Below are 20,082 nucleotides of genomic sequence, written 5' to 3' on the forward strand. Positions count from 1 at the left end.
GCGTATGTCAATGTTTCCTGAAGGCAATGGTCTTACTTTATCGTATGATCTTGAACATCTCTCTATTGCTTCCATTTGTCAACAAATCACTTACACCATTTTTCTACAGAGCACACCATTTCTCATATTTTGGATGCATTGCTACTTTCCTATCTTTAGGATATAGAAATTAGGACACCATAACTCACTTATCCAACAAAGAAAACACTATACTGCCTCGCTGTTCATAACTTTACACACCTCTGTACACCATGTGGCAGTGTTTCTCAACATTTTAAAGCAATTTTATCCCAATTTAAAGATAATTACTTGTGGCTTCACGTATTTCAGCTCATAGAAGTTGAGACTTCAACCCAAAAATGTTTACGCGCTTAGCCAAAGTGGGAGAAAAGCGAAAATAAAACAATCAAAAAGTTCAAAGTGGAACAAGAAAGGTTTTCATGATGTTTGAGAATTACTTACACACATGAGTTAGTTAGTTTGTTTGAGTTGGTGTTTTAAGGTCCGGTTTTTCAATGTACAGTTAAGGTTCATGTTAGCACGCAACTGGAAGTTAGTGAAAATTTCAGTTCTTCAATGTACAGTTAGCTCGTAACTGGATCTCTGGTGGCGTATCTTTACCAGCAGTTACCAGCCTAAATGGAAGTTACGAAGCAACATGGCTGCCTCATGCAGCTATCGAAGTTCCACACTCGCAACTCCACTGTCAGATTAAACAAGATATGATTCATAAAAATGTTAAATTGGTACAGAAGAAGACTTGTTTTGCTTGGCAGAGCTTACCAATGCCCATGCAAATATGGAAATTAAGCAGCGTAGTTGCTAGAATTCGCTTGGCGAGGTCGTGTTGGAGAATTTGTAACGAAGATATCCGGTCTACCAGGCGGGACAATCGCCAAACGATAATGTGGAGCAGTGGTTAGCGGCACCACCATACGGAGCGTGCTGTGTTTTGTAATACGAGTTCGAGTCCTGGTCACGGATCTTTTTTTTTTTCCTTGTCAATTATTTATTACGTGTGTTGACATCAATTCATGCTTTATAACATTACAGTAAATTTTACTCCCTACAGGAGTTAGTGTTTGCTTGGAGATGATAATAAAGATGCCGAATTCTGGTTTCCTCGGTGCCATCCCTAATATGGGAGGATAAGCCCCTTAGAGATATGGGGGGAACGCTAATGTAGGTCAGTGAATTAAAACAACAAATTTTACGGATATGAATTACGCATCAAGCTCAAATTTAAAAAAAAATTCAAAGAAATAAAGTCACCACGTCACAGATTAGTCGAGAAAATGTAGCAATAAATTTGGTCAAACGAGGAATACAAGCAAGTCAACCAGCAATAACTTTGAAAACGTGTCTTGGATATCATATCCAAAATCCGCACAAGTGCCGTAATAGGAAAGTCATAAAAATTTGCCTTCTTTTTTAATTGGCCACTGCCAAGAGAAAAATTACAGTTTATTTAACATGATATACGAAACACGTTTTCAGTGCAGTTTTTGTTGCTGATTATGATTAGAGTATATTGATGATTCATCAATATACTCTAGCACGTGAATGACAGCCGCCCATAAAGGGAGTGGGCGAGAGCTATTTAGTCAAAGATCTACAAATGACATTGAGACGAATAGCATGAACTTGACCCACATCTGCTACTTATAAATATAATGTGCGACTTTCCATGTAGCAAACAACTTTAAGTTTAGTAGGGGGTTACAATATGTGCAGTATGTTTAATGTCAATTGGAAGAAGGGTAGAGGTGTTTATGATCCAAAGTATAGCATATGGTATTATTAAAATAGCACATAACTTAATCCGTCCCCGCTCACTTACTTTCCAGGCGGCAAACAACATAACATGGATTCCTTCCCCCCACACGGTGTAGCGAGTCCAATATCAATTTATCTTCAGACTGGGACCAGAGCATTGCCCCGTGTCCGAAATGTACAAAATGGTACTACTGAAATAATTAGCACGAGATTACCACCCCTGCCTACTTAACGACCCACTTTCTAGGTGGGAAATAACTCAGATTATGTTCCCCACGCAGTATCGGTTAAAATCAATGCAGTGGAGTGAATCTTCTGAAGGGACATTTTCTTTCGTCACCTAAAAAAAAATGTATATTTTTAAAAAAATAAAAGCATGAGATCCCGCCCCCAATGCGTACTCAACGATCGAATTTCTAGGTGGTAAACAACTTGGATGATTAAGGGTTAAAGTGCAATATTGGTTTGCTCCAAGTGGGGAGCAAAGGGGATTTTCCTTAGTCGAATACGTGGAAATTTTTATATTGCAAAAGGTTAAAATGAGCAAGATGTTTTTTTCTAACGAGATTATGTTGGGTCACGGCCAATACTATGATAAAGTAAAAAAAAAGCATGTCATTGTCTTCCTCTCCTTCTTAACATGTAACTTAATGGGTGGGAAACAACTTGTATTATATTAGATACTAAGACTTAAAAAGAGACCAATTCCACAGAGGATAGGAAGCAGATTTCGTTGGCCCACACTCAAGAGCATGATATTCTTATTAAAGCAAGTAGTTCAACCTGCTAGTTAACGGTCAACTTGCCAGACGGCAAACCGCATTTAACACGTTTCTTAACACGTAAGTCCGACAAATTCTCTGGAGGGAGGGGAGTTACTTCGGGATTTTGGATATGTTGCTCCTAACACAGTTACAAATTCACTGCCGTTGGGAATGACTTGTGTTCCAACTTTTTACCAGGTCAAATCATATTTTGCCCTGACTAGATTAATGAAAAAAAAGACATCTTTATCGAAAAAAATAAAACACGTCATGGAACTAAAATCACTACGATATTGATAAGAGTTGGGGCTGTAAAGTGGAACTCATCACAGGAACACACAAGCTCACACAGGAATACGTTCGGCATAGGTTAGCCTCGTTAGCCTGCAAGAAAGCAGTTCCTATGCTTTTTACTTTCTAATGAAATCACTTCTAGCGCTAAATGAACAAGGCAATGATGAGTGATGGGACTTGCGAGAGCACATGCGACATTATGCTACGTGCACACCGTCATGGTTGCGATGACACCCATGAACAATATCGCGATTTTCACCCTGGTGCTGCAACCACAGATTGAGCTTACTAATTTCGAGCTATAAGCCAGGTTGAATCGTTAAATAATACCGTAAACCGTTAGCTTACTTCCCGTATAAAATACCACCAAAAATAAATTATAAAACGAATTCCGATCGCACCTCCATTTACGTCGTATTCTTCCCATTCCGGTCTCCTATCTTTACATTCACGAGGCGGCATTGTCACGGCAGCCAGCCAGGACGAATCGCAGACCCACGAACGTTATCTGAACTCCATTTCCGTCCGTCGATTCCAAACAACTGAAGTACCGCGTCGTTTTTCCTACTTCCTCACATCCATATTACACTACAAAACGTTAAGTGTTTTGACACTGAGGAGAAAGTCAATATGGTGCATAAAAAGGGAGTACTGCGAAACTTACGAGCTCCAATAAGCAGTACAATGACTATTCGTCTTTCATTGTGATTTCAACTTTGCCACGTAATGCAGTGTATTTCTGCTTTTACACACACACACATCAATTATAGATTTGTTATATTTTACATTGCTTTTGCGTTACTTTAGTCCAATAGAGTCGACGGGGATGAATGGTGCTTACTAGAGACCGGATTTTAAAGGGAAGTTATTTTTTTATTTTTCAACACGCATCATGAAAAAAATAACAACAATGTTGATAATTCTTCCACCAACAAGATTACATGATTTTGACATCCCCCTTTTCTCCATTTTCAGCCCACATTCCCTTTTTTAAAACATTTTCCTTTCTGGTCCCTTTATTGACTAGTTTTTCAGTCTAAATTATTTTTCCCTTTTTAAGAAACATCTTCCTTGGTCACTTAATTGACAAAGATATCAAATATTCTTTACGACTGTATTTTCCCTAAACAAAACATTTAACAGTTGTCTATTTGTGCAGTTTAGAGGAAAGAAAGAACAAGCGCCTTCTACCTTACCTTCTTCCCTCCATGAGTGTTGGGAGTATGTTGCAGTGATAGTTGCAACAATAAGATCTGGGCTTAACCAGCAACAAACACATTGTAAGCGGCACGCTTGTTAAGTTGAAAGTGTACTTATCTGCTAGATTTATATTTTCACTAGCTGATATCTCAGCGTTGCCCGCGTGTTTAATGAATTCTAACTATAGCGTAAATTATAACTAATTTTATTTACAGATATTTAAAAGTATAAGTACAGTATACAAATTATAAAGTCATATTTTACAAATTCATTACAATATAAATTTAACAATAATTATGAACAACATTTTTAGTTCTTCCTCCACGAGCAAGAATCAATAAATTGAACGGCATTGGGAGTGTCACTATTCATCTTAGCGACACCGAAAACTATGGATTCCACACTAATATCGGTCGTTTTACATGTCACCCCCACTCCTAGGGGTGCCAAAAGTGTCTTGGAGTTGAACGGTTTGGGAGTGTCCCTATTCATCTTATCGACCCGAAATGTATGGATTCCACACTAATATCGTTCGTTTTCGATTATTTTTACATGTCACCACCTTCCCACCCTTACCCCTACGAGTGCCAGGGGTGTCTTGGAGTTGAACGGCATTGGGAGAGTCACTATGCATCTTAGCGACCCCGAAAACTATGGATTCCACACTAATATAGGTCGTTTTCGAATACTTTTACGTCACCCCTTCCAACCCCACCCCTAGGGGTGCCAGGGGTGTCTTACCCCCCCCCCCAGTATGTCTTTCCACATTGTAAGTCATACGTGTACCAAGTTTGGTCATCGTGAATGTCATCAATTAGCTTAGCGACTCCAAAAACTATGGATTCGGCACTAATCTTGGCCATTTTTTGACATTTAATTTTCACCCCCTCTCAACCCCCATCCCGATAGGGGATGAACTTGGAGTTGAACGGCATTAGGAGTGTCACCATTCATCTTAGGGACCCCGAAAACTATGGATTCCACACTAATATCGTTCGTTTCTTTTTTATTATTTTTACATGTCACCCCCTCCTACCCCCGCCCCTAGGGGTGCCTTACCTCCACAATATTTCTTTCGAGATTGCAAGTGATACGTGTTCCAAGTTTGGTTGAAATCGCTCCAGGCGTTCGAGAGTTATGCCGGAACAAAGATATATATACACACATTTTTATATATAGAGAGAGATTGTGAAGTGTTTAAAACTTTACTGTGTGTCAGTGACGACAGTATTGAGTGTCAGTGAAATGACGAAGCCAGGTACAAGTGGCAGAAAGCTATGGAATGCGGTAAGTTGTTGCAAGGAAGATTTAATCGAAACTAATGGTAAGATTATTGGCTCTACTTTACCTTCAAAAAAAGGAAATGAAAAAGACTATAGTACATATATTTTTGCATTCCACTAAAAATATTATTTTAAATGAAAGCACAATATATACAATTCACATATAAAAATGGATAAATTAATACGAAATTTAATTAATCCCTTTTCATTTTCATATATGAATGGTATATATTGCGCTTTCAATTAAAATGGTATTTTTAGTGGAGTGCAAAAAACTATAGTCCATTTTTCTCCCTGTTTTTGGCAAAAAAAATCCCTTTTTTGTCCTTTTAAGAAGAAAATTCTCCCCTTTAAAATCCGGTCTCGAGTAATTGCACAAGATGGACAGGACACACAAAAATCCTCACAGAGGAATATAAACTGGCTGTTGATACAGGCGCCAGACTCTCGTCTGCCTGCAAGTATGCAGTTTCCAGGGTGTACTACGTGGAAGAGAGGTTGACAGGATGATCAGTAGGGAACGAATTTTAAGGTGAAGCACCTTTCAAAAATATAGCTGGTTTTCAAACCGATGGTTTGATATATTTTTGTAAGACATGAAATCAAGTAAAATGAACTTGTTGCACCTTTTCGTGAGATTAGCACATGTGTCCCCTATTTACCTCATGTTTGATGCTTCGCCACCGTTCTCCTTCCTTTTTTTCTTTCATGTTTTGTTACAAAATTGGACAGAAAAATAAATGATTTTCACTTTTCTCGAGCAGGTACATAAAATGCTATAGTCTCATTTTGTAGAGCAGAACGAGAGCTATAAACTGGTATACTAGTATAATCATTGCATCCCCAATAGTTCCCAACATAATGTAGCAAAACTCGCGAGAGAAAACACAAGAGTTCAACAAAACCTACTCGGCAAAACTACAGTTCTCTATGCGGTCCGCGCGCATTATATACAGAAGGCACAGAAAAAGAGAGCATTGAATAAAGGCGTTTTTCAGCACCTTTTTGAAAACATTTTCAGAACCTTTTTTCCCCCTTTCCCGACCATAATTTTGCATCTTAAAATCCTTCCCTAATGATCACTCTTTACACCCCATATACCTCATTTGAGTAAATAGCAGTTACATGATTAGGTGATTAGGAGTGATACCGCTTATTTCAACTCACTGCCATGATTCACAGTGCATCCATGAGTGTAATTTAGTGGCTCCCAAACTGTGCGCCGCGGTGCCCGTAGCTGGAGTACAGGGACTCCGTGAAATGTCCCCATATTTTCAATGAAATGACACTTACTTGTTAGTCTACACGTGGTTTTAGACCTTTTTACATATAAAATGTTTCTTATTTTGAAATATGTGTTTATTTCTTAACTTCAGGCAAGCAACCTAACCACACTAACTAAGCATTGCAAGTGTTAGGTCTACATTCTGACTTGGGCGCCGAGAAAAAATCTTGAAACACTAAGGGCGCCATGAAACGAAAATATTTTGGAACCACTGGAATATAAATAATGTCATGTTATCACCAGTTCATGTAATAAGACTAACAGTACTTTCTTTCTATAAGTATACAGCATTATATTGGAATGCTCAGTACTCAAAATCTAGCTGTAGGTCATATTTGGTCGACTTTGAGGTTGGGAGGGAGGATGCTTGTATGGTGGGTAATCATGGGGACAAAGCAGTAGCTGGAGGAATGCTTATGCAAATTATCCTAACTGGGGAATGCTTCATGAAAATTATCTTAACTGGGGGATAGCACCCCCCACGATTCTCCCCCACTTTGAGCACTGACAATGACAATATAAGACAAAAATAGTGGTGTGTTGTCTACTCAGCACTGCTACCTTGAGCATGGTTTACATTATATGACAGACTCTATCCAACTATTGAAAGAGTATGATTAATGGGATACTGCAGTTCCCACATTAACCTTGTTAAATTCAAATATTACTTTAGCTCTTAAGGTGAAAGAGTACAAAGTGTCTACAAAACTCGCACATATCAAATTCATTATGTAATAGAATGAATATTGAAATAATAATTAGTTATGTGGAAGCTAACCTATGCCCAACCAACAGGGTATTCTCACAAATGAAAATCTTACAGCAAATTGAATCTATTTATTTGTTGTCTATATTGTCCTGTAAATATTCTCTCTTCCAACACTGAGACACTTGATACCACACATTCTCCAGCAAGTAGTTTGAGTATTCTCACTAGAAACTTGGGAAAACTGACCCTAAAGTAAATATAACTTTTGTCCTCCCACACACTTTTTTCTACTGAAGCCTACACATCCCTTGACTAAAAAATCATAGGAAAATATATTTCACACAACATGGGAAAAATAAAGGCTTGTGTAGTACTATGACAGTAATAAACACTTTTTGTTCCTTGCTTCATAAATGACTGTTCTTGGCCATTCCATAGAAATTAATGATCTGTGAACAACAATTGGTTACAGGAAATGGTGTTGTTAGACTAAGAAGATGCAATTTGTTATCCCTTCCTGTGGTAGCTTTATCTCCTCTCTTTACTGAGCAATATAATTTTCATGTTTAGTCCAAATATCTTCATTAGATTTCCAAACTTTTAAAAAGGATCATGTTTTCAAATAACCTGTGAGGACACTGATGATACATCTGGATATTGTGAAACTGTCAGCATGATTTCAAGAAAGTTTGTTCAAGTCCATTTCATGCTTGTTGTCTAGGATAAAGTAATATGTTAATAAAGTTTAACATTAGCAATTCACAGAATGGAAAACTCCACTGAATGGTACGAGCTATGAAACATAATATTGGAACATATGATCAATATAAATTTCAATTTTTGTTTTGTTTAGAAAGCTCAGTGTATCACAGAATGAGAAAAATATTGAGATTTTGAAGTTACTCTAAATTTACCTCCTACTCCTACAAAAAAAATGTAGATTTCTGTGTAAAATGCAGTGGATGTTTTACCAGTTTATATCTGAAATCTGGAAATTGATGACATCCCCTTTATGCTTTAAAATGTACATTGTATAATTTCGTATTCAGCGACAAATATCCCTGTTCATTCTTGAAGTATGCAATTCTGGCTCTAAAAAATAAGACATTTTTTCTCTGCATTGACAGCAAAACACCTTATCATAACTATGATGCATACAACTGGATGCAACACTGTGGTTAGAAGTTGTAATTCTTTTCTATTGTTTCACATTTGCACTATATGAAATATCAACTGTGGAGACAGAATGGTTCAATTCAGTTATCGCCATGTGAGTAAAGTAAATATGAACATGCATGCAAAAGTTTTTGGAATATCCAAGAGTCATTTTTCTATTATACGATTGATTGATTGATTTGGTGTTTTAAGTCCACTTTATGCACTGCAAGGCTAATCGGGACTGGACCTACAGGTTAAAGTGGAATCCGAACTACTATGTTCCTCCACCGGGTATCGAACCCAGGACCCCTTGATTACAAGGCGACGACGCTACCACTGCGCCATTGGGGAGGCTTCTATTATACGAGTACAGCCAACAAGTAGTTCCATAATGACCAGCATCTGGATTATTACCTTACTGAAGAATCTCAAGTGTTCAGTACATAAATATATTCCACATACATTACACTTTACGTAAAATTTGGTGTCTAAAACTGGTTGTTTCTGTTGCTAATGCATATTTGGATCATTAGCACCTATTACATCCATCAGCAAAGGCACTTTCTGCCCCCCCCACCCAAAAAAAAATCATGTAGGACACATTTTATGTATATTTACATATATAAAGTTTTATTTATGCTGATCTTGCCCCCTAAAATTTATCTTAAGTTGGTGCCTCTACATGTGCAGATTGTCATCTCACTTCACTCTTGAATGAAAGGTTGCATTTATTTCTATATGTTCATTTCCAAGTTATAAGCATTGCTTCTTGCTTGTCATCTTAGTCAGAAAGTTCCCTAAAAGATGGCCAGGGTTGTTCATGAACATGAGTGGCTTCCCTATGGTCCCCATTTTTAAGAAGAAAATATTTTGGCTATCAATATATGATTTAGTATCATTATTATGACATATAATTTTTGTGTACTAACGATCCAATTTCTGGAATTTACATGTACCCTAAATCTGCCATTCCTCCTTCATCCATCCATTCCAGCATCTTTACTGATTTTGTCCAACACTACAATAGGCAAAGGAACATACATAAGAAACATATAGAACTGCACAAAGTGAAAATATTTTGCAAGGGCATGGAGTAGGTGGGGTGAAATACAAAAACAGACAAACAAGAGACAAAAAAAAAATTGATTCATTGATTTTAAATTTTTGGGTGCTTTTACATGTATGGCCATTTTGCATCCTCTTCAGTACACAGGGAAAATCCCCTTATCTGAAACCCTTACCTTAAAATTAAAAGGGGGTGTAAAGAGCCCCTTGAAAAAGGTTAGACATACAAGTTGTAAAGGGACCTGCACAGGACAAACACAATACGTTAAAAAAGTAAGGAAAGCCTAAAAATTTCCTCAGAAACGGTGTAAAAAGGCCTGCTCTTCTCAAAAGCTAAAAATATTTTTAACAAAACACTGTCATCTCCAAATCGTTGGGAAGGTTGAAACCGAGGAAATTAAAATCTACACATCCGTGAAGAATGCGCTGAACACTTGACACAACGTTACAGGTATAGTACAGCAGAGGGTCCAGCCCTTGCAGCAAAGCTCCAGAAACTAAACACATTTGTCAAAAATTGAGAAACAAAAAAAATCATGATGGGAAAGTAGGGATAGAAGTGCCACATAAAGCAGCAGAATTCCTAAGTTGAATGGGATATATTTGAGAACAGAAGGCATATATTTATCTGTAGAACTTAAAAGGAGTGCAGAGGCTGGCAAATGTAATGATATGGCAACTTGAAGAAAAGAAGGAAGGTAAGAAGAGAACGAGAATGCAAGGACAGGAGTGACAGGGGCTGGAAACATAACTAAGTTAAATACAGGGAGGGAGATGACATAAATTTTATTTGAAATTTGTCAGTATAGTGGTTTTATATAGCTTTATTTGCAGCTATTTGTAAACATATGAAATTGCAAACTGGTCTAATATTATAATTATTGATAATATATTGGACATATAACAAAGTTAAATACAGGAAGGGACATGACATAATTTTTATTTGAAATTTGTCAGTATAGTGGTTTTATATAGATTTAATTGCAGCTATTTGTAAACAAATGAAATTGCAAACTGGTCTAATATTATAATTATTGATAATATTATTTTGTAGTTCTCCATAAGAACTGTAAAATTGTCAGAAACAAACCGTTTGAGCTTGAAAATTCCTATTTATTAATTCCAGACCTTTAAAGAAGGTGATTTTAATTTTAAAAAATTCAGTATAAACAATCTGCATTGTAACTTGATTTCCACTGTGATCTCTTTTTGGTTTGCCTTTTCTTCTTCAATTTTTAGTGCCTAACATTGACCTATGTACATTCTCAGCAGCATACCCTGATACATCATAACGAGCGCATGACTCCTCCTTTATCTTCTATATTTCATCTTTCCATGTGTACAAAGTTCTACTAGGACATTTCATAATCTGAACAACGGCACAATGTGCCTCCATCAGGATTAGACCCAGGACCCTTTGATTACAAGGGGACAGCATTACCACTGTACCCTTGGGGAGGACCTGAAATAACTAGTAAGAGGTCATACATACATGTACATGACATGTACATGAGTTCATCGTCTAATTATAAATCTTATCAGATATGATGTTCTAAAGGAGTTGACAGTTTAACCTTCTGGACTTTAACATCATGCAGATATGAATTGCTTGTTTTCAAAAAAAAAAAAAATAAACAAATATAAAATATTCAACTTGCAGAGAACCATAACTGTCATACATCAATTACAAGATAATTTTGTGTTTGTTTTGTTTGTTAGTAGTTGACTTTTTTGTACTTGATTTTTCTGCAATTTGGGCTCATTATGATGAAATGAATTGGCAGACTGTGGGTCCAGATGCCAGTGTTCCATTAGCCTGAAAGAACGCAGTTTCCAAGTGTATATACTGCATAGAAGATAGGTCGACACTTGAGGGCCTTATAAAAAAATCATGTGTTCCACCACATGTTCGATTTAAGCCCACTATATGCACAAATATTGTGCCATGTGGTCTAAAGCGTCATGTTTTGGGCTCTGACTACACGATGCACACATGTTACAGTCTCCTGGGAGAAGCATAACAACTTTTCTCCTAAGATTTTGGCCTGAGTATGGGACCGGTGGCTACCCACCATCATGAGGCCATTGAGGAGCTACGAATTAGTAGCGTAACCTGATCTTGAAAACCTAAGACAACTGGGGTTCATCGTGCTGACCACACGTCACCTCGTAACTGGATGGATGATCTCCCACGTCGGGTGACTGAGTGAGTAGAATTAGGGTAGGAGTGAGGCCAGCAGTCGGTAAGTAGGTCCGGACCCTCAATGGGCCGTTGAGCCACGGGTTATTATTGTTATATGCACAAATAATCTAATCCACTCCATTTCATGTAAGTACATGGCAGAGTGCTATCATGAAGAAATCAGTTTAGATTTTGCAGTAACACCCTTATACTAGTATAACTTCATAAATAGTCTAGATTATCTCTTTCTACAATCATCTCATTCCATATCGTCATGTTTTATTAACAACAATTTAATTTATTGGTTAATCCACACATTTCCTGGTGTATCCTGAACAGAGAATAAATATGTTTCTGTGATTTTGGTTCAGTTGGATACCTGATGATCAAACACCAACAGAACATACAAATACATTAAAATATGTATTGCACTTGGGTTCATTGAACAAAGTAACAAAATCAGATTTTTTTTTCACGCAAATATTAGATTGGTTGGTTGTTTTGGTGTTAATCAGGACTGGACCTACAGTTTAAAGTGGGATCCGAACCACTATGTGCCTCCAGCAGGTACAAATATTAGTTGGAGAATAACTATGAAGAAATTTATCACTAACAAGGGACAGATGCACCAGTTTAATTAAATATGCATAAAACTTGATGCCTACATGCAAATAAAACATTGTGCAATGAAAGAAGTAAACACATGCTCACAAGAAGTTATATTAATGTTAATAATGTATTTTTTGTTTGAGTTTGTTCATAAGTCTACTTCATACAAAGATATGTCAATCGGGACTGGTTATCACAGCATGCTACAATACCAAATGACTCAGGTTCAAATCCTGGCCTGGGCGTTCTTTGTGAGTGCTCCTTCATCATGTCATCACTCATCTTCATGTATTAGCCAGAAGTGGATAATCACTCAATCGGAGCTTGGCCTAAAGTTTATAGTGTGATCTGAATCACATTGGTTATCGATCTCAGGACCATTTGATTAAAAGGCAACAATGCTAGCATTGGTTAGAGCATCGTGCTAATAACGTGAAGGTCATGGAGTTCGATCCCCTTAGTGGCCAGATACTTTTTATGTACTAATCACGAAAAATTATGGCTAACTGATTGGCACTATGCAATCGGAAAGGCCCTGTGGTTAATACTTCTTTTTTCATTCGTTTCTACATACAAACATATAACTTTGTCAAGGTCAAGAAGTGAATGAAACAATGTATTAGAAATTATTAAACAATCATTATTAGAACAACAGACGAATGACATGTAATAGACAATTTGAAGCTCAAAAATAGTTGGAATGTTTAAATTGCTTCTCTTTGTGCTTTATATGGCTATTTTAGAAGTCTATTAAATGAAACAGTCCAACTGATTTTTGAGATTTCATTGGATTCCTTTGATCTGTTGTTCCAATTATGATTGTCTTGCTCTTGACGAAGACATATGACTAAAGAAGTCTCAACCCTACATTTTTGCACTGGCATTTAATATAAAATGTACACAATATGCAAAAATGTAAAGAAGAAAAAATATATCACTGCCATTTCTTATGAAAAATTTAGTAAAATTCAATTATAAAAACTGATAAACAGGGCTTCATACTTTACTGAAAATGGATGATTGAAAGGATTAAAATTTTCAATTTATTTAGCAAATACAAAATGAAATAAGTCTTGGAAGGGTGTTCAAACTGTTATCTCATAATATTCCACCATTAAGAAATATGAATGTCCTAGTTCAATTGCGTTCATGCCTTCTGTTATAAAATGCCTGTGTACAGATTTAAATAAGAAAAGAAATATGACAAAGCAGTGAAATTTTAATATGCATTTTCCTATTTGAGCATGTGAACTATGTTGGGAATGAATCTTCAAAACATTCGAACCTTCATTTCTAGTTTATAAAATGCATGCTATAATATTATAGTTACTAATCAGTCCAATGAGAACCTGAACTATGATGGAATGAAATACTGAATGCATAAAAGCAACAAAAAAAAAAGTAAAGAGCACACCTGTGCTATGCACTACGCCGTGAAGGCATATAGGGATGTGGGGTTAGGGCTCCACACATTCTTGATCACGGCCAAAGGTGGAGGTGATGTGATCACCACCACACCCCTGGCCACCATTAACCCCCAGTGTTTCCTCCAGGTACCGACTTTATACGACACTGGGTGGGTGCCGGAGCCGCTTGAACAGGTTGAAAAAATCCTGGTTTTCCTGCATTTCTTTAACCTTTCTCCCCTGCCGGGGATCGAACCAGAGTCTCTCGCATGGAAGTCAGATGCCCTAATGACTGAGCTACCGCAGCTATAAAGCAACAAGAAAAAAAATAATTTAATCATTTTTTAAACAATGTGTAATGTATTTGGTGCATTCAAGTATATTTTCCTTCCACATACAAATACTATGGGAGGTAGAACTGCGGTTTAGCATAATAAGCTGTCATGCATGCATAATTCAATTGTTGTACTAGCAAGAATCCTCATTTTTTTGTTTAGCACAGATAATATTAAAGATTGCACCTTTAACCATAAGAAACAGTTGTTGCTCATGGTAACTTAATGCTAGTTACAATTCATAAAATATTTGTCTTAGCATGCATTAAATAGTGTTCACACACGGAACTGATGCAACTATAGCACACAGTAAAGACCTGCACTTTTACACAGCAGTGCTTAAGACAAAAAAGTAATTTTAATCCGACAGGCAAACTCTTAAATGCCCAGTGACCATCACAGATTTCTTTCAAATACGTGTGTATGTGTTAACGTGTACACACATGCATCAAAACATTTTTTCCATTATTTTGCGATCAAATATATTGTGGACTGAGAAGGAGATCTTGAAATAGGAATGCAGGTGCGACTCTAAACCAGGCAATGTCATTGCCGAATCATGAGTGGGAGACATTAGCCGAGAGGAAGTCGTGGCTGATCAGGCTGTGTTGAGAGAAGGTGCCCGGAGAGAGAGTGGCGTTCAGAAACTGAGGTGTCAGGACAGGAAAGGGAAAGCATTTAGGTAAGTGAGAGAGGTCTTCTTCTTGTCCACATTCGGGGTCTTGGTGCAATAATAAATGCAATATTGGTCAGAAAAGAAAGCGAGTGTTTCTACTGCTATATTCCCGTACTACCAATAAGGTAGTTCAACATGGTGGTAGATGCAGGTTTTACTGCATTTCTTTACCCTTTTTAAAGAAAAATCTCAAAAATGTGATACAGCATTATTATTTTATTTCACTTATTGATCATACTGTTCATTTCTATCATTGGTTGATATTTTGCCACTTGTTGCAGGCTCTCTATTGCACTACCAGAGTGGCTGATGCTAATGTACCAAAATATGTAAAACATACATTACAAACAAAATAAGCAAACAACAAAAAAATATTGCCCACTCTATTTCCACAGTACTTATGGTCAATGATAAAAGGTTATTGCCTAGTATTCTGAAGAAAAACGAAGGTAACTTTTTATATATATATATATTGCCATTGCCATCTCGGAAGGAGTGAAAAATAAATTATCTTCCATTAATTACTATCATTGCATTAATTCTGGAAACATAGTAACCCACACTACAACCTTAAAATCGATTCCTTCTAGGACAGTTTTTATTGTAGCTTACTCAAAATTTCAGTGTTAAATAGACTGGAAGTCTCAATCAATTTTCTATTTGTGTATGCCATAACTTTAGAGACTCGCATGTTTCATGAAACTTTGAAAATGCACATTTTTTTTTTTTCATGGCTTCCCTAACCTGCACCTTAATTATCCAAACTACAGGGGAAAATATTTCAGATTTTAATGTAGCCTATTTGTACCCTCTAGCACAACCATTTTATCAAATAAATGGATGACAGTGCAAGAGTGCTCCCTTCCTATTTGAGATGAATGACCACATTGTTTATCTTGATGCAATAAAAAAGACCTTTCAAGCAAAGTGCCTCCCCAATAAGTCTAAATTTAGGGGTGATGTAACTTTATTCTTAAAACTGGGATCAAATTTTTTCTTTCTACTTTTTTTTTTCATTGCACTGCTAACTCTTGGGTTGATCATGATGAGTAGACGAAAGGATGACGGGCAAGTATAATTATATAGCCTACCAATGCCTTACCGAAGGGTCAAATTCGAGACCTCCAACTATATAATACATTATGCTAACCACTCCATATCGTGCATTTTTACACCTACAATACTGCAATAATTGAAATATAAATATGTAAAATAGTTCCAAGAATGTGAGTAATATATTTACAGCGTGTTCAGGCTAGAATGACACACACTCCCATGCATCTGCACTAATATACAAATTTGCAGTGTCACAAAGGATAGTTCAGCAATACATCACATCCCATGAAGTAAAATCTTACAAATGTTTAAATTATTATAACCTAACCTCATATCAGAAGTATCGGAAAATGAATCAACAGTCTTTACACTTTCACACCATCCTCCCAATAACAGAGCCTACAATCATAGGCAGTCAGAAATTCCTTGAAGGGGGAAGGCTCAGCCCACTGAAAAAACTTGAATAGTAGACAACTCTTTTTTATTTACATTTCAAACGGTATTGAAATGTATAGTTCTTCTATTGTTAACTTTTACACACAAACATTAGGGGAAAATTTCAGTCACAGTCAAGTTCATGCTGTGTGACTTTAAACTCTATTTTTATTTATTTTTTAAATTGTGAAACCATTTATTCTTTGGAGTAAATCAGAAATCATAACCTGGCTTGTATTTTACACTCAATTTTTCGACCTAAAGCAGTTCTTACTTTGGTTATTCTGTTCAAATATCACTGCCTGAACTTTCATTTAGTTATTAAGAATAAAACATAACAAACTTCTGCTTTTTTGTAACTTGTAATGAGCAATGCTAATTTCCAAAGGGGTCGTCAGACCAGCTCGTTTCCCTCGCGACAGCCATGTCCACAATTGCAAATCCATATTTTGATAAGGCAAAAGTAAGATAAGATAAAAGGCAAAGTCGATCTTGTTATTCTAAGTGTCTGCTATGAGTTGGAAGCACACTCAGATAATGACCACACAGCTTATTTTGGTAAATGTTCCGATTGTTTTATGATTTCTCCTAGCACAAAGACTAATTATTGTAGAATTTTGGAAATCATTGTCACACGAAATTTGAACCTTCCTTAAAGTAATGAGCACTGTTTGGACTCTAAAAAACTTGGTGGTAACTTGAAAATTACCTTACGCACTTCTCATGGACAAGATATTCTCTGTCGACAAGCGACTGTAAATATCGTAGAAGCGTTGGAATGAATGTAGAAGTAAATCAGAACCTTAGTAGAATGCATTTAGGGACTTTATTTTCAAGCTAAGGGAACTAAACCTAACCACGAAAGCATATATTGAACAAAACCTTAAGTAACCGCTAAAACTCCACAGTATGTGTTAACAGATGTACATCAAAATCGAATCATGTAAAAATTGCATTCGTAGCATGATGAAATCGCAATAAAACAAAATGAACTTGGGCCTTTGTAATTGACAGACACACAATCTCATCACCAAACATTCGGCTTTCAAGTCCCAGTCTAAGCATGAATGTTGCTCTTTGACTGTCCCTTCATCAATTTTATCTAATCGTTATTCATCCTGGTGATCATGATTAGCCTAAACATGCAGAAAAGCAACATAAAATAAAGAAAAATACAGTGAATGTTGCCTTGTACTCATATTTTTAAACATAGAGATAAGTTTGAAATGGATATTTTGTGCAAAATATACAAAAAAGTAGTTTTAACTGTGTAGGCAATCAATCATAGAAAAACAATAGTTACACTGAAATGATACTGTAAAAAGCAGAAGTAAAAGACCGAATGTGTAGAGATTGTTTGCAACAATTCTAAAAGTGTGAGTGTAATTTTACAAATATATTAATTTATATCAACCTGGATATTTATCAAAAGCTATTTTATGGTGTAGAAGTCAGCGTAGTGCACTCTGAACCCAAATGTTCCGTGTTCGCATTTGGGTAAGGCATAGTTTCATTGAGTTTGTCCCCTAAATCTATTTCGTCGATTTACCATTCAGTCTCCTCGTCGCGAGTAACCTAGAATTAGAAAAGCGACGTAAAATAAGTAGGTTTATCATACAAATTTTTGATAGCAGGCGAAGCATGTGCTGCGCTCAGTTAAAAAAATTCGATGTTTATGTACATTTAAATGGAATTTCACCGTGTAAACCTTCGGAGATAACAAATCAAATGTAGTCGGTATCTTTAAATAGACCGGTAACATGAGTATGATAATATTTAATACGCCTATCTAACGATTGATTGCGTATCTATTTATTTTATGTCATTCATTAATACGCTTTATCAACAACTCTCACACGTTCCTACAAAATGTAGTCACACACAGATGATAACGCTATTGCTGTTTCACATATTATCCAACAGTTCAACAAGCCCACGCCTACATTCAGCATATAAACAGTACAACCGGCAACGCTGTACTGCACAAGTCCCAGTAAAAAAAGCCAATACATAAATAAAACTACTTCGAAGAGTCGTATAATCTGAATAAACATGTTAAATTATGTTACCTTATTACATGGTCCGACTCCAACGAAGCACGTTAAGTTAACAACTCGATTTAAGTCGAAAACGAACACTTTCGCGCGACACACTGCACCACTAGCCGCCATCTTCGTACTGCTTTAAATAAGGAACGGTGCTCTTCAAGTGTAGCAAACTCAATAATTCAGATAATACCTTGTACTGCTTGCATTATTGTTACTTGGCGTCGCATCTCACTTTTGGATATGTAGCAACAGAATGCGGAATGAGTGGCCCGGTTGCTACAGTTGTAACACGCCGTACAACTGTTACAAGCAGTGTATTTATTCTGATTATGTTTAATCATTTAATGTTCGTTTATGTCATTTGTGCTGCAAGAGCATACCAGCCAACTGTCAGTGGGGGCGAATGGGTTCCACAACTGGAGGGCGAGGGGGACAAGGTTTCAAAACTGATGGGGGGGGGGGCGAGGACAGTTTACTTTCCGTTGGTAGATAAGGTTTAGCATAGTGCGGGGGCAGGCACGTATCCAAGGGGGCTTAGGGGGGTCGAGCCCCCAGAAAGTTTTCGATTTACAACTAGATAAAATGACGTTTTTGATTTCTTGAGTGAAAGAAATAATTTAAGGAGAGAAATAATTATCAAGACAAGACGGAGAGCGTTCTATTACCCTGTTATTGTTAATAGCGCGTATCTAAGGTGGGAATCAGAAGGCTCGAGCCCCCCCCCCCACCCCAGGAAATTTTTCACATTACACTAGATAAAATTAGGGTTTTGCCCTCTTGAATAATGTGACGATACTTTAAGGAGATAAATAATTATTATCGAAGCAAGATGGAGAATCTTCTGTAACCCTGTAATTGATAATAGCACGTATCCTAGGTGGGGACCAGGGGGCTGCAGCCTCCCAGAAAATTTTTCAGTTTACAGTACATAAAATTAGGTTTTTGTCTTCTTGAATAATGTGACGAAAATTTAAGGAGAGAAATAATTATCAAGGCAAGACAGAGAATATTCTATAACCCTGGTGTTGATATAATATTGCACGTACACTTTTCTTGCGCTTTCGGTGTTCGCTTTCGGAGAAGCCTTTGTACGCAGTCCCAGAAAATCAACACGTCAAGCCAGCAGGCAGTTGCAGGTGCCACAAACTACCGTAAGCAAGATTTTACGGAAGCGTTTGCGTTTTCACCCGTACCGGCTGAAATTGGTTCAAAAGTTATATCCACAAGACAAGGTAAAGCGACGTTAGTTTTGTTCGACTATCCACACTTTATTGGAGGACGATGAAACCTTTCTGGCAAAGATCATTTTTAGTGATGAGGCGACCTTCCACTTGAGTGGAAAAGTGAACAGGCATAATGTTAGGATCTGGGGAAGCGAGCATCCGCATACCACTCTTGATGTGGAACGTGACTCACCCAAGGTGAATGTTTTTTGTGCAGTGTCAGAGCGTCGAGTGTACTGTCCGTTCTTCTTTGAGGGGCCAACAATCACAGGTGAAAGCTACTTAACAATGCTACGTGACTGGTTAATTCCTCAATTTGCTGCAGAGAGAGGTGACTACATTCTACAACAAGATGGAGCGCCCCCACACTGGCATCAATCTGTACGCAGTCGATTATACAGTCGATTAATGATCAGTCAGTGTCCATTGGTAGCTTTATAAAATATAGTGATTCGAAAATGAAGAGGACTAAATACCATAAAGTAACGAAGTCTACTACTAGTTCCAGTTCGAGTCCAGAGCTGAAGACATTGACGACAGTGGAACTTCCGGAGCCTCAGTGTAGTGCTAGTTCGGAT

The 20,082-nt window shown here is 37.1% G+C and overlaps 1 protein-coding gene across 1 annotated transcript in view; it reads right to left on the reverse strand.

Moving 5' to 3' along the window:
* The window catches only part of MCU (mitochondrial calcium uniporter), an 809,713-nt gene extending 791,303 nt beyond the window's left edge, over positions 1-18,410 (reverse strand). The window contains exon 1 of the mRNA XM_083112063.1: positions 18,303-18,410. Within this exon, the coding sequence (XP_082968189.1) occupies positions 18,303-18,404 (102 nt within the window). The 5' untranslated portion in view covers positions 18,405-18,410. The remainder of the gene's footprint in view (positions 1-18,302) is intronic.
* Between the last annotated feature and the right edge of the window lie 1,672 nt (positions 18,411-20,082).

Source organism: Lepisma saccharinum, chromosome 1 (genome assembly GCF_977018435.1).
Source record: "Lepisma saccharinum chromosome 1, izLepSacc3.1, whole genome shotgun sequence".
Lineage (NCBI taxonomy): Eukaryota > Metazoa > Arthropoda > Insecta > Zygentoma > Lepismatidae > Lepisma > Lepisma saccharinum.